Source organism: Fringilla coelebs (genome assembly GCF_963513975.1).
Source record: "Fringilla coelebs genome assembly, chromosome: 1".
Classification (NCBI taxonomy): domain Eukaryota; kingdom Metazoa; phylum Chordata; class Aves; order Passeriformes; family Fringillidae; genus Fringilla; species Fringilla coelebs.
In genome coordinates, this window is record NC_140028.1 from 95,519,234 (window position 1) to 95,532,259 (window position 13,026).

Here is a 13,026-nt window from a genome sequence, read left to right on the forward strand (position 1 = left end):
TAAAATATTGTAGTTACACTTCATGGAGAAAACATGGTCCACTGTGCTTCACATCCTTTCAAAAACATAAAAAAAACCCCAAATTTTACAAAATACAATTACATGATCTCCTGATTTTAAATTTTTGAATCTGATGTAATTAAAACCCATAATAATTTATATTCAATTTCAAGATAAAGAGATGTCAGTATGAAAGATCTGGTCTCTCGCTGAGCATTTTGAATTCTTCCCAGTTTCATGCCTGTAATTTCAGATGCATGGATAGAAAGTTGGTGATTAAAAACAGGGAACAGAAGCCTGCCCACTTTCAGTAATGGCAAAAGATGGAAACTGACTTAAAACAAAAACCATTTACAATCCTTTTATTGACATTTGAAATAAAGGTTTCAAAAAATATGTTATGAACTTCCTTAGTTGTTTATTAATGAATATTTTGAAAAACCAGATGAGGCATTCCAGGTTTTTAAGGTGCATTTTATTTTACAAATGCATAAAAATGCATTTCATTTTACCAATGCATAAAAATAGCACAACTTTTATAAAAAATATAACAATACAATGGACTACAAAACAGCAGCGTATCACACACAGTCTGCAAGATTCTTTTTTTCTTCAAATTGTTTGTCTACTGCAAGTGAAAGGGCCTGAAGAAAAGTTGTCATTGTGACACTGGGGGACTGAAAATAAGAGAACATTTTGTTAGATACACCACAGCAATAGGCAGACATAGTATCTTACATACAAATCACAGTATTTAAAAGAGAAATATTTTAATTTCATGTTACAAAAATTGCAAAATGCTATAAACCAAACTGCAAGTTTATTTAAAATCAGCTAGCACAATAAAGTCAAAATCAACCTGTGCAAAGTCTTCAGTCACAATACTGCATATTTGCTTAGAAAAGGGTTTTTAACAGATTATTATTTATAAAGTGGTAGAGGTTTGGGGTTTTTTTCCCAGCAAGAAATTATAAGAGCACCAATATTAATGTTCATTTACTTAATTAAAAGTAGAATGCTCTTGGACAGATCAATCCCACCTGTCTTCTTCAATCCCATTCTAAATTATGGACAACACATAATTGTCTCAGTCTACAAAGCTGCAGAAACAAGTGCAGTTTAGATTAAAAGAGAGGTTTGGACCAATCTTTCACTTCAGGCAGTGTTCAGATGTCTTCCTGCCTGTCTCAAACTCAACCCAAAATATAATGAACAGAATAAACTCACTTAAATATAATAAACTTACTTGAATATAAAGTGCGTGTGCTAGGAAAGGAAGCTTTCTCAGGACCCGGCCGCCAAGACCTTCACTTTTTCTGCAGTAAAAGAGAGACAAGTGCTGCTTAAATGCTAAATATCCACTCTTAAAAGGCGGCCTTTCTTTTTTCTGTGTTTCTCCATTAAGTTGCTCTAAAAGAACTTCAGATGACAATTCAAGAGGTCACCTGCAGCTCTTTTAGCAGGAGCAGGGAGTGAACAGACAAATTCTGTTTGTGGGAGGCTACACAGCATAGTACACAGCACCAGCACAGGCACAGCTGCCTGCCAATGCTTATGTCAGGCCCTTCACATCGTTGTGCCAATCTCATGAGTTTGGGGGGTGGTATGGACACAACCACTTTTGGAAGGACTGGGAAAAAAACTGGTTTGAGTGCAGAACATTAAGGGTATTGCTTCTACCCACCATTACAGTTTCCTTCACTGCACCCACTCTGTATCTGTTAGCATCTTCTCCAAGCACTGCTCTGTGTACATAAGATGCAAACCTCTGTGCCTGGAAAAACTTACTTGCTTTTACTTCACTCCTCACTGGTTAAGACTGCATAATTCAGGAACAGAAAAAAACCACACTTTGCAGACTTTATGAATATTATTTTGTTCCATAGAGACCAGCACTTTGGAAAAAAACATTGCTTGATAATGTGAACATATTTTTTGTTCTTTCAAGAACTGTTATGCTGCAGTGAAAGACCATTTGCTCTACCAGCATACTCAGCAAACCACAACACTATCTATTTACACTTTACTCCTTTCCCCCTTGTTTCTATCCACTTATATTTCCAAGCTAAATACTGATCTAGCAGATGGCAAGGCATTTCAACACACTTTCTTAGCAGGACCTAAGGCACATGCTATTTCTGCTAGGGCACATTACAATTCCCAACATCCACTGAAAACTAAGGCTAATCCAGCTAGCAGCTTGTCAAGGGGACTTCAAATGGCAGAGCACAAACCAGAAGCAGCACTAGGCCAAGCCGGATCTGAGACTAAGAAATGTTAGTAAACTGTGATTGCTTCCACTTTTTGTCCCCTGAAGGTTTTTGCACTACCCCAAACAGAAGAAAATTGAGTTGTTTCAGATCTCCAGTTGTTAGGAAATTTGGTTGCTTTTACACATCATTCCATAACTCAGTATATATGTATGAAAAAGTAGCATTTCAGAATCTTACCTTGAGATTTCTTTCAGTACAAGGCTTAACCTTGACACATTGTTTTCTATGAAGCCGATCATCTCAAGCTCTCTGAGTGTCAGAAGCTGCTGTCGAGGATATATTATTTGACACTAGAAACAAGAGTTACACACTGTTGTATAAAAAATAAATGCATTCAAAATTAAATTTTACAGTAAGAGTGGAAATACAAAAAAGGAATTAAATTTACGTATTTTTGTTACTTAGGAAGTATGATTAAAACGCAAAATTTACTAAAACATGGCATTTTACAGTTCTGCTTTCAAGGATTACCTTCATCAGTTCTTCCAGGCAAGAAAGATATATTCTAAATATTGCTGCAGTAGATGGAGGTCCAATGTATTGTTTTATGTCAGCCCTGTCTACAAAGGCCATGTCAATTTTCTCTGTAATATTTGAAGTAGTCAGGATAACTACATTGGGATACCTTCAAGACAAAAATAGATTTTTAGGTCACATGTAAAAGATTTATCTCCTTTTGTGACTGGCAAGTTGATACCTTCCTTCTTATGCTTCAAATAATCTTATGTGATAAACTGTCACATCATTCTTGTCAATCAGGAATTACATTAAATGATCTGAAGCTATTGGCCAGTTATCACCAGACTATTTCAATGCATAGTCTCTTTCCTTCAGCTGTTTCTCAAGTGTCTACAGTTCCTCTAATTTTATTTCAGAAGTGATAGATGGTAACTACCTAGAACCTACTGGCATAGTTTCTGACACACCCAAAAAAGACTATGAAAAGAATTGTAAATGTGAACCTTTAATCAACATTTTACATTTCAATTTTGATGTCTGTTCTCCAAGCAGACATCATGATGTCTGTCCTTTTTCTCTCCCTGTCTTTAGGGGAAGCATACTGTCCATAGATTTAATTGTCCACCCAGGTACACGTAAAATATTCTGCTGAATTACTCCTATTTCTTTTCAAGATTAGCATCACGAACAAAGAATTCACTAATTAATTTGGTTTAGTATTTCAAGTAGGAATTGAAATTTAGCAGGAATAGGAATACTGAAACCGTCAATTACCTTTTGCTGTTGCAATAATATGCAAACAATACCTTTTAATCTGGTCTATTTGTGTCAGTACAGCATTGACCACACGAATAGCATCTGAAGGCTCTGTGCCTGCCTTGAAGGCACTGCGAGCTGCTGTGAGGCTTTCCACCTACAAAAACCCAAACCAGTCAACCAAAACAACAACAACAAAATCACCAAACAGCAAAAAACCCAAAAAGATTGCACTTTCGGAGTCCTGGCAGCAAACAGGTAACCCACACAACACACCTTCAGATTCCTGTGCCTACTATGTAAAACTTCTCCAAAATCTTTTGTGAGGTAGGAATTTCCAGGGAGAAAGAAAGGCATCTTAAGGAAGCAAAGTGTAGTGAGGGGAATTCCTTTTTGGACAGCAGAATGGAGGCTGGTTTGCATTTTAAATTTTGGGGGTGGAGGAATGGGACACCACCAGAATAATGAATAGGTTGAATTTAGAGTGAGATTCCCCACAGGAACTCCAATATGAAAAAGCTAATAAGGTACATACATACTAAATTGCTTTTGTATGCAAGTTTGAAAAAAATCTAACAACAATGAACTGAACCATATTCACGGTTTTTAGAGCTTTACAAAAAATGTAAATAATACAAATCTGGGCTACTTTGAAGTTTAAAACAATATTCCACTTGTAAACATACAGCAGGAAGGGAAATTCCACCAAGAAAGGTTTCAATTCATTTTCAGCTGGAATTTGCATGCTAAATTGCACTGTGGTCCTTCCAAACCTCTCAAATCTGCAGCAGTCAAGACTAATCTGCACAATCATGTAGCTTATGAAATAGCGTAAATGTGCTTTTATTGTTCTCTATGAATGAGCACTATTGCAGCTCCTTCCCATCAATCTCCTTTCTGCTATATTTTATGTACAACGATGCTATTAGAATCATACCTCATCAATCAGTACAAATACAAGGGCATCTCTGTCATCAACTAACTCTTGGATCTTCTGGAACATCTTGGTTACAAGCTTGCCACTCTAGAAAGACACCATATGCATATGTAACTATTTCCTTACCACACAACTTTATAGGGCTTACCATATTCAAAGGTGTAAATGCCTGGGTTGTTTTAAAACAACTTTCTAATAAAACTTCTCTTTAAGCACTCTCAAACATATTAATTACTGTGAACCATCTCTGGTGCACATATTTAGGAAACAAGCTAAAAAGAATAGTTACAGTGTAATTTCTAAAATACGAAGTTTATTTTATTAGGTACATCAATACATACCTCAGAAAACCATTTAGAGAAAAGGCTATGGCTGTTTATCTCAATTAACTGTCCATACCTATACCTAAAGTAGGAAGAGAAAAAGAAGTATCAACTCCATTCTAAATAAAAATCAGAGATATCATTAACTTCTGTAAGTCTTCTTCCTGACATTCTGACCCTGGAATTGGATTAGTACTTTAAATTACTTACCTTTCAAAATATAATACATGTTTTACTAATATTATTTTTGTTGTTGGAACTTGTCACATTGCTGAAAATGTAACTAGAATTCTTATATTAAACTGCTATTAGAATTTCTTCATTAGAACAGGTAAGTAACTCTTACCATGATAATTGCCTCATTCTTCACTTTGTGTAAGATTTTCTTCAGTATAGCAAGAAGTGACAAAGTATCTCAACCACACATTATACAGCCTATGATTTTCATATGTTCAGTTTGGACTAGAGTCAGATCATGCCAATAATTACACATTATTTATGCTACACCATTTATTTTATATGACTTTGTTTTTAAATATAGATTTGTTAAATTGCTATGAACTTTTAGGCTATTTCTTATGACCTGTCTGATATACAAACTGACCTCTGCAGATTGCAGCATTCAGACAATCCAAGCACAAAAGAATTAGTTTAAAAAAATCACTGCCTAATAAAACCAGGCTCTGTCAAACATGAAGTTACAAAAACCAAAATACTCCTTGATCCTCTGCCCTTTACTACTCATGATGTACAAAGTGGGCAAAAATTACTGTACTGCCACTGGAATGTCTTTTACACACCCAGGACAAATAATTAGACATTTCAAAAGGCCTTAAAATATCCTAATCAGTCCAGCAGATCAATTTTATTGCTAGCCTGGTGTATTATAAAAAAGAAGACACATTAGCACTAAGTACAAGTTACTTGAAATTAAATATGAGATATACTTGGGCTAGTGAAAAAGAAAAACCAAGTATAGTAAGCTGAAGTGAAAAATTTCCAAAAAAATATCACCTGTATGACAGTCGAATTGTCAGCTTCTGAGCCAATGCTTTACAGAGAGAAGTCTTTCCAGTTCCAGGAGGGCCTGATTTGAAATCAGATCCATACATTACACAGAGTCTGCATTAGATTGTTAATGACATCTAACAGATTTTTAACTACTTTATTTCACTACAGCACTAATTGTAGAGTAAAATCACGGCAGATAATGATTGTCTACACCAGAGTATTTTGAGGAAATTGCTTCCTTGACTAGAGCTAATGCTGGATTTTACATGTATGCAGACACTATAAAGCTAAAACACTCAATAGCCAGAGAAGCAAACAGTATCACCCCTGCAGGGCTAAACCTCATCAGCATTCTCTATAATCAGTGCTATGCTCAAACTTGTATCTTCCTGAAACACACTCTTCTAACATGGAAAACAGAAACATATCACAATCAGTTTGATCAGCTGTCCACTCTCCCAGAAATTTCTTCCTTGGGGAAATCCAGATCATCTTGAGAATTATACTCTGAGACAAACCTTTTGGATCTGACTTAATATCCCATGGAAGAGCCACAAAGACTTCCTCCAAAGAGGCAAGTACAAGCACAGTTACCAGAGTATGAGTCTGAAATAAAGTCTTTCAAACAAAAACATCTAAAAAAGAAGCTTCTAAATTGACAGTTGTAACTTAAGTACAACAAACAAATATTTCCACTATGACCTTTTATTTTTGAATACCAGTCTTGATGACAAAATCAATGCAAGATGCACTTTGCAAGAAAATGGCTTCAGTTGATGCTAATCTCGTTTGTGGTATAACCTCCACAGTAAGCTAGAACTGACTGAAGATTTCAGCTTCACTAAAATAACAGTAACTAAACTAGCAAGAGTTGGCAACAGAGCATAGTGTCAACAACACAACACAGATTGCCTACCCAGTTTCCCCAAAGTTTTTAAAAACCTGTAGCTAACAAAATATTTTGTACTGTAATAGAAGTTTAACTAATATATGCCTCCTAGTATCTTCAGTATCTGCATTATTTTTGTTCATTCTGTAAAAACGCAACAATATCACTTAAAATTAAGAAATCCAGTTGTCACTGCACTGTAAGCTTTAGAATTTAAAATCATGCAAAACAGAATATGTGAACATTGATTTGACTCTAGCATTACATTTCATCCAAATTGGTATTATTGAGGTGCTGCTTTCATATCACCTCATTTCACTACATAGGACTGCAGTACAAGTCTTTTCAGAAGGAAAGTATAAACAGCTGGCCAGTGTATCTACTTGGTTTAAAACAGATCATTTTTACCATGCAGCAAAACGACTCTGTTCCATGATATCAGGTTGCTGTCAACATTTTTGTCAGAAAACAATAATGTCGTCGTCACATAATCGAGTAACTAAATGAAGAGGACAGATAGAAAGACACAAATTAGAGACATAACAGCAAATATAACCACAAATAGAATCAATCTTTAATGATGTCTATTGTGTACTCATAACAACAACAAAAAAAAGAGCTCATCTCTTTTAGTGAAATTTATTTCTGCAAAGCATGGGAATTCATTTCTGTCCTGCCCTCAAGAATAAGAATAGCATGTACTTGGCACAAATGAAGTTCCGGAACTTTTAAATGGATAAATTAAATGCTTGAAGGAAGGAAAATGGATTTCATTTTTCATTGTCCCACGTACTATGTGTCTATAAAACACAAGCTGCCTAAGCACAGAGAATCAAAGACTCAGATTCTGGATCCTGTTTAGATGCTGTACAGCTATACATTTGTACAGTTTGTTGTAGTTAGCCCACCAAACAAAGCATTTCCTGTCACATTTATTTCCTTTTTACTGAATTACTGAATCCTTTTTACTCCTACAAGGAATTCGTAGATTAATTCATTGCTCCAAATAACGGAAATTGCATTTATTTCCTGGAATGCTTGCTTCTAAAAATACTGCAGTTTCATTTTAGAATTATCTAGAATTAGGAAGTAGAGAACTCTTTCAATAAAATGAATATGAACTTCAGGTGTGAATCTATCATGACTTTTACCTATAGCACCTAATACCACATTATCTTCTGTTGCTCCTACCTGTAATGAGCTTTAGATTCCTGCATGTTGATGGGACAATACAGTGATGCTCGTGCAATATCTCATGCTTGAGATGGAGCAATCACACAACAGCAAAAACAATTGAACTTAATCCACATTATTTGTCAAAATTCTCCCTGTGCTATTTTGAAAATTCACAGCAACTATTTCAGAACCCATAGAACAAAACATGCTCAGACATTCCCATGGTTTAAAGAAGGAAGATTTATCACAAGTTTATGGTAGTAGTTGAAGTTTTAGCCATTAAAAGCAACCATTTCTTTCTACCCATATACACTTACACTCAACAGTGATCAGCTTGCTGTTATATAGTACACCAGCAAGTCTAATTAAATAGCCTTGTCCTTTCACAGATGACTTTGAAAACTGTTCCATAAATTACACAAATGTGGATGTATTAATTGATATTTACCTTATAAATTAAGAAGTACCATCACTGGAATGTTTGCTTTTCTGTATTTGGTTGTAGAGACTTAAGTGAGAATACTGTATCTATGGTATTACAAATAAGCTAATGAATTAATTATTTGTGTCCAAGAACTTCAGTTAGAAGCTGAATTAAACTATTTGTGGGTTTTATTTGCATCACAATTACTAAATTTCATATTACAGTATTACTGTTCTACAAGCTCTGGCAGTTATCATCACAACCTCTGATGAATGCACAGGATCTTCAAGCTAGAAAATGACCCCGGGGAAGTGTTTTGTTTCTTTCCAATGTCTTGCCAGCATTCAAGTGTAAGGGCACTCAGCTTTGGTCCAATCATTGAACAATTATTTGCATGAACATTAACCGTGCTTGCCGACATTACTGCCAAGCCCATTAACTGTTTAGCTGCTGGCAGAAACAAAGTTAAACTCCCATTCCATTCTGCCCAGCCTGCACCCATATCTCCACAGAACGCAGCAAACTTCGAAAAGGTTTAATTTCAACTCTTACTTCTCCTTAAGTAATTTTAATTGTTATTCATTTCCAACTTACATTTGATTTTACTTCAGTGTCATAGATAAGACTTTCCCAAAGGCCGTGGAATTCAGCTGCAAAAGCAATATATTATATACTGGTTTAGTATAAATCAATCTGGAAACCTGTACCTCATCATTGCAGCGCAAAACAGTTTTCAAATTATGCTCAACTCTAATTAAGAATTAAGAACACATATATGAAAGCACGTAAAGCATCTGTGGGGGAAAAAAAGTTTTTCAACTTTTCAACTTATTTTTCTCAAAATGCAAATACCACTTTCTAACAGACAAATTCAACAGTTTCCCAGCTTCTATTTCCTCCAATAACTGTGATGAGAAATTAATGTTAATTTCTTAACATGAAATGAAAAATATAATTCCTTCCATTCTCAGTAGAGGATGAACTTACATTTCACCAAGGGAGCAATGAAAACTAATGGTAGGAGAAGAGTTCTAAGGCAAATTTTATCATTCAAGTTTGCCTTTTTTTTAACATCAAGATGCAGAGGACCAAGAAAAACATATAGCTGAATAATGCATAAAAACATAAAGTTGTCATTTGAGTATCTACCATTCCTAGCTGTTGGCTTCTAACTTTCAGCAAAGAAAAGCATAAAAGACTGAACAACTATAAACCATGAAATTGTGGCAATAATTGCTGCAGTGTGTTTTCTTTAGTTTTTATTGGCAGGCTCACTATTTAATTTGTGATTTTACAATCCCTTTGTGTTGTCCTCCCCTTGCCTTTGGAGTGGCACAGTTTCCCCATTTTGTATCTCATGTTTCTAAATTCAGATTTGCTCTCTTATTATTATTCAGTTTGGTTAAGTGTCAGTTCTTCTGTTACCCAGCCACTCCCTGCCCCTCCTCCCAAGAAATGTTATAAAAACTCCTCTTAACCTCGAGTCCAGGTCTTGGGTGTTTGGAGTCCTGAACTCAAGGGAAATTACCACCAAACAAAGCCACCCCAGCTCCACCCCAGGACCCGAACTTTTTGTTCCTGCACCGAACCTCTACAGGTAGCTGGGATTCTGCAGAGCTTGAAAGGGGGTCAGTCACACCCGTTGTTGCTGAGCCGGGTAACCCTGATTTTAGCACACCGTGACAATAATGTCAATGTAGCAGATTTAATTCTTCCTGAAAACTAATGTAATGGATAATTAGGCATTTCACAACATGGAAAGAGTAGGAAATGTTTCAAAATTACTGTGTCTCTGAGCTAAAGCTCACACCTGTGCTTTTCCTTTCAAGCAGAGAATCCAACTTCCCCAAGCACAAGACAGTAACAGGCAGGTCTGGCTCTATCACAGAGGAAAGCCTGACTTTTCCTCTCTAGAAGACAAAGACTAAATCTCCTTACTTTGTTTGTCTGTTTCAGGTATAAGAGCAGTACTGTCATGGGGGCTGGAACCCAGCAGTGGGCTCTGGAAAATGAATATTTTAAGTGGTAAGCCTCTTGTAGGTCTTCAAGTTAAATAAAACTTGGAATGCAACCACCAGTGTTAAAAACGTGCATGCTTCTGATTATGACTATATGTTTCAGACCACAAGACCAGTTATTTCCACACATCCACAGATATTACAGAAATAAAGGATGTGTTTTGGAATCATCTGCAGCACGACAGTCAAAACCACAAAGGAAAAAGTCCAAACATATTTGTTTTGTAGACAAACAAGAAATACAAATAGTACCTTTATAGGTAACTATAAACACTTTTAGCCTTTGTAATATTTTATTTATTGCTCTAGAGCTCTGAGAAATGCCACACAGGTACCTGCTGGTAGCACCCAGTGGTGAGCTGCAGTGATATCATCATTCTCTTCTTCCAGGTTTTCAGAGGTCGGTCCTTCTTCATTCAGATGAAAAATATGAAGAGAAAGACTGCTTGTGCTCAGGTCAATAGGCTAGAATGAACATAAAAAGATTTGTTACCTGTCATATTTCTTATTCAAAGCTAGATGAACAAAAGAAAGTCACAGTTCTCAGCTGGCATTTATCTCTGAAGCCTACTACATCTGTTTCAGACCTTAATAAGCGTGAAAAAAAAAATTAGCCACTTTTTCCTAGTTATACTAGTCAGCCTAAGAAGAGATACTACATCATCCTGTAGACCTTGTCTTGCTTCTGCCCTTAGGGTACCACGAGTACACCTACAACTAGTTCAGGGGCACATAAACAGAGGTGCACATTCTTGACCAGGAATACCTGTCTGTCCTTCAGTTTCAGCTCCGTGTCCACAATTGCCACAGACTGCACGTTGTTGGTAAGGAAAGGGTCGTCAAATTCTGTCCACTTGTAATCACCAAACACAATGTTGTGTCTGTTCAACAGTTTTAAGACACTCATCCTAACATCTTCTTTCTTGGCCACACTAACAAGAAAGAAACATCATTACTTTATGGCATTGACATTTATAAGGCAATTTGAATTAGTGTTGGAAAGCATTATTTCATACATGAGGCTTTCATGGAAAACAGCTTCTATCTCACACATACCAAAAAACCCAACCAACCAACCAACCAACCAACCAACCAACCAACCAACCAACCCCCCAATCCTTAAAAAAAACCAACACCATAAACACCCAAACCCACTCAACCCTCCTCCAACATCCTACAGGAAAAAAGAACCTGCAAGATTCAGTCTGTCTGCAAAAGCAACAAGCTGGACTGTTGTTTTTAATTTGTGCATTAAAAGATATAATCCAAATAATACCATTTGCTCTGCTTGAGGTCATATCAGGGGATACTGAATGAGACATCTAGAAGACTTCAAGAATGGAAAGCAGTTATGCAATCTGTGTTTCAGCAGGAAACCCAGACTCAGAGCCAAGCCACAGACTGAATTTGGTAAGCTTAGCTTGGAAGCTCCATTATACTTTCTAGACAGCTGAAACATCAAGATGGGGACATAATATAGGGAGAATTCCAGAAGAGACAAAAACTACTGGAAAAGGAATACCATTTGAAGATTTAACTTAATTTTGCAATTTCAGTCATCTAGAACCAGTGCAAATTCTCAGTTCTCTGTTAAGCCTGGCAAAAATAGTACAGTTTTTTACAAGTTGATTTTCTAACACCTCGCACATGCGGTCCCATATCCTTCAGACATCCAAAGTGGCAAGATAAGAACTCGATAAATGGTCAAGGAGGGTTGGACTGTCCAACTCAGAGGTCTGATTAGTACAAAGATTAAGCAGAGCTGTCAGTAACTTGGGGAAAGGCAGTGTGGTGCTGTTAGCATTGGGACCAGCACTGTTTTTGCATCCTTGACAATGGGATGGAAAGTGACTGCATCAAGTTTATGGATATCACCAAAGCAGGGAGAGCTTTCAGTATTCTGGAGGGCAGGGCTGCTGTTCAGAGGCTCCTCTGCAGGTTGGCAATACGGTTTGACTGGAGACTTTTGATGTTCAGCAAAGGTAAACATGAAATCTTAGCTCTCCATCCATTGCCCAGATAACAGAACAGATCAGAGGCCAACTGGATGACATGCTGTTTAGCAGAAAAGGGCATGTGGGTACTGGTGGGCAAGTTGGCAATAAATCAAGTGTGTCCCTGCTATACATGATGACAACCTCATTTGAGGCTGTGCTACCAAGCCTGCAGATATTTGGCAAAGCAAGTGTTTCCATCCACTGGCTTGTAAGACCACATCTGGAGTACTGTGAGCAGTTGTGAGCACCAACACAAAAGAGACAAGGATAAACTGGGGCAAACCCAGAATGTGGCCAACAACTTCATTATGAGACTGGATGACATGACCCACAAGATGAAACTGAGTTAAGTGTATTTGTTCAATCTTAGGAAAAGACACAGGTGAGGAAACTCCCGGGAGAGCGGAGAAGGCAGAGCCGCGGGCTCTTGGAGGAAACACGGCCGAGAGGAAACAGCCACAAGTGGCAGCAAGCAATGCTCTGATCAGAGACCTGCTCGACTTCTGGTGAACTTCCACATGGATCTGAACGCTGTCACACACGTTTGGGAGCGCTTGCTTCAATTCTCCAGCAGCGTCTTCCATCTTTCCCGCTCCTAGGGGAAAAGCGATACCAAAGAGAAGCGACTTCCAGCGCCTGCTACACGCCCACGGCACGGACGGCCCTTTCCCGGTGCCCCGTCCAGGTGCACACCGCCCCCCGCAAAGACCGGGTACGCGATCGGGACCAGGATCGGGACGGGCACTTCCCTCCCTCAGGAGAT

General features: G+C 37.4%; 1 protein-coding gene across 1 annotated transcript; it reads right to left on the minus strand.

Annotated features, from left to right (window-relative positions):
- Nucleotides 1–563: 563 nt before the first annotated feature.
- Nucleotides 564–12,847, minus strand: TRIP13 (thyroid hormone receptor interactor 13; the record flags this gene model as incomplete). The annotated part of the gene is made up of 13 exons (XM_084213663.1): nt 564–677; nt 1,247–1,316; nt 2,451–2,563; nt 2,745–2,898; nt 3,539–3,645; nt 4,426–4,512; nt 4,767–4,830; nt 5,763–5,835; nt 7,057–7,147; nt 8,843–8,898; nt 10,602–10,731; nt 11,033–11,198; nt 12,756–12,847. The coding sequence occupies 13 exons, from the start codon at nt 12,845–12,847 to the stop codon at nt 582–584; spliced, it is 1,299 nt and encodes a 432-aa protein (XP_084069789.1). The 3' UTR covers nt 564–581.
- Between the last annotated feature and the right edge of the window lie 179 nt (nt 12,848–13,026).